Here is a 2309-nt window from a genome sequence, read left to right as displayed (position 1 = left end):
TACCAGAAGGCCTCGACAATGCATGATCCTACAGGTTAGGTGGGTAGTTAGGAGATGAATGGGCAGGAGGAGTCTTACGAGTAATACTAATATATGACATTTTCTTGACAACAGTAGTAGTTCCTGTGTTAGCTGGTAGGTTGTGTTATGCCAGGCTATAGATAGCAGTTATGGTGGCTGTAGTAGTTACAGCATAGACAAATAGCGGTGTCGCTACAATCTAATTTTTTCTTAATACCCTGATTCTTATATTTTTCTAAGGTGATCATTTCTTTTGGAATTCATTTGAAATTGTTTTTCTCCCAATGTATGAATTTAGGTGTATCGAATTTGAACCTATGTCCTGTTGTCTTTTTTCAAAACAGTGTTATTTATTCACAGTAGGGCTTGACTAAAAGAACAAGAAAGTCTTGAAAAATCGCCACAATATAGTTGTAACGTATATAAACAGATCTACACATTTACATATTACATATTATTTTATTACCCATGTTTATCATATTGTTGTTATCGATTGAAAAAAATTATAGTTCTGAAATATTATGGGGTTTAACATGAGAAATTAGAAATTGACAACAGCATTGGTTAAGTCAGAAAGGTCATAAGCAGCTTAATCACCTGATCGAGAGATGAAATTATGATTAAAAAGGAATCACAATTCTTTCAAGAAATATATTTGAGCATCAATAATATTGAATGCTCTTAAGCAAATGTGAATGGAGAGTAGATATTGTTTTGCACTGAATACTGTGTATCAGTGTATTAATTATAAATAAGTATACTAAATATGTAGTATTTTTATGGCCAAACAATAGTAATAAATGTAAAGAAAGATAGTGTCTTGTCGACAACAAAAACATGTTGTTTTTTTCCCCATTATTCACTCCTCTCCCTTGTCGTATCATACTGATGAGCCATTTCTTTCCAGAAATATATTTTTTTCTGAATATTATTTTAATATTTTATTTCTCATTCTTTGTTTTAATGTGTACCATTTTATATTTGTTATAAAAATTTCAAAGATAATTTTGTAATTGTTTAAGTAAATTTGTTGTGCATTTGTTATCCGAAATAATTTACAATCCAGAAATATGAAATATACCACTAGGCAGAAATGGGTTAATTTGTTATCAATAACAAGGTTTCTAATATATTAACAAGAAAAATGTTTAAAGAAAATTACCTCTCAATCCATTTAGAACCAATTAATTCTTCTATCCGTAAAATTTTGTACTCCAAATCTTCTCCATTTTCTTCATACTGAGGAATTTGTTGCCAATAAATATAAATATTACGAAATGTTTCTTGAGCCTTACACTCAAAACTGCCAACATCTGTTTTGGGGGACATTCCTGGTACTAAATATAATAAGCTATAATTAAAAACCTAATACGAAAACAATAACTAGCGCTCATGTTTAATCTAGATATACCAGCAGGTTTTGTGCGAAATGTAATGGTTGCTGGCTCAGACCACCATTTTTCTTCATCCTCAGCTTTTTTAGATTTAAGTAAAACCCTAATATCATATATTGTATTGCCATATTTTAATCCAGTGATATTTAAAACTCGCCTTCCACTTTCTTTTATAACAGAAGATGTATTTACTTCCTGAAATTAAATAATAAAATTTGTAACACAGAATAAAAAAATTTATTAAGGACTTGTTAAAAAAATAACAATAAACAAATCTCAAACCTTCCAGTAATTGGGCGGATCCCACTTCGACTGATATATTACTTTATCCTTAATCCCTGGAGGGAAAACTCTTAGGTGTGATGGAATTACCCATGATATTGTTAAACTACTTGAAGTAAAATTAACAGAACTCAAATTTTCAGGTTTTCGAGGCACAACTGAATGATAAAAAATCCAAAATTAATTTAAATTTATGTCAATATCTAATAAAATGACCTTAGAAAACAGTCATCTCAATGTTACCAAACAAAACCATACATACCTACTGCAAAGTGGTTGATTTTATAGTTTCTTACAAGACTTCCAAACATGTTTACTCCAGTAAGTTGAAAATAATAATTTTCATAAGGTAATCGGTATCTTGGATTTGTCTCTAAACTCCAATGGCAAAAGTTATCCTCAATATCTGACTTATTATGGCACTTATAAGCATATCTATAAAATAAAAAAATCACATTACCAATGAATTATATGACTATGTATGTATGTATAGAAAAGAAGGTTCAGTCCATGAAACCACAGTCGTCACAGTGAAAGCAAGTGGAGCTAAGATAAGATATTCTCGTACTAATTACTTATAACCAATTACTGTTTTGATGATGATTGTGAACA

The 2309-nt window shown here is 30.1% G+C and overlaps 1 protein-coding gene across 1 annotated transcript in view; it reads right to left on the bottom strand.

Moving 5' to 3' along the window:
* Positions 1 to 1155: 1155 nt before the first annotated feature.
* The window catches only part of LOC106689592 (cytokine receptor), a 4527-nt gene continuing 3373 nt past the window's right edge, over positions 1156 to 2309 (bottom strand). The window contains exons 2-5 of the mRNA XM_067053264.1: positions 1960 to 2132; positions 1698 to 1855; positions 1433 to 1610; positions 1156 to 1358 (exon numbers count right to left, since the gene is read on the bottom strand). Coding sequence (XP_066909365.1) covers positions 1180 to 1358; positions 1433 to 1610; positions 1698 to 1855; positions 1960 to 2132 — 688 coding nt within the window. The 3' untranslated portion in view covers positions 1156 to 1179. The remainder of the gene's footprint in view (positions 1359 to 1432; positions 1611 to 1697; positions 1856 to 1959; positions 2133 to 2309) is intronic.

This window comes from Halyomorpha halys, unplaced genomic scaffold (genome assembly GCF_000696795.3).
Source record: "Halyomorpha halys isolate HHAL.00 unplaced genomic scaffold, Hhal_1.1 Scaffold1402.1, whole genome shotgun sequence".
Taxonomy (NCBI): Eukaryota; Metazoa; Arthropoda; class Insecta; order Hemiptera; family Pentatomidae; genus Halyomorpha; species Halyomorpha halys.
This window is presented reverse-complemented; position numbering and strand designations above follow the sequence as displayed.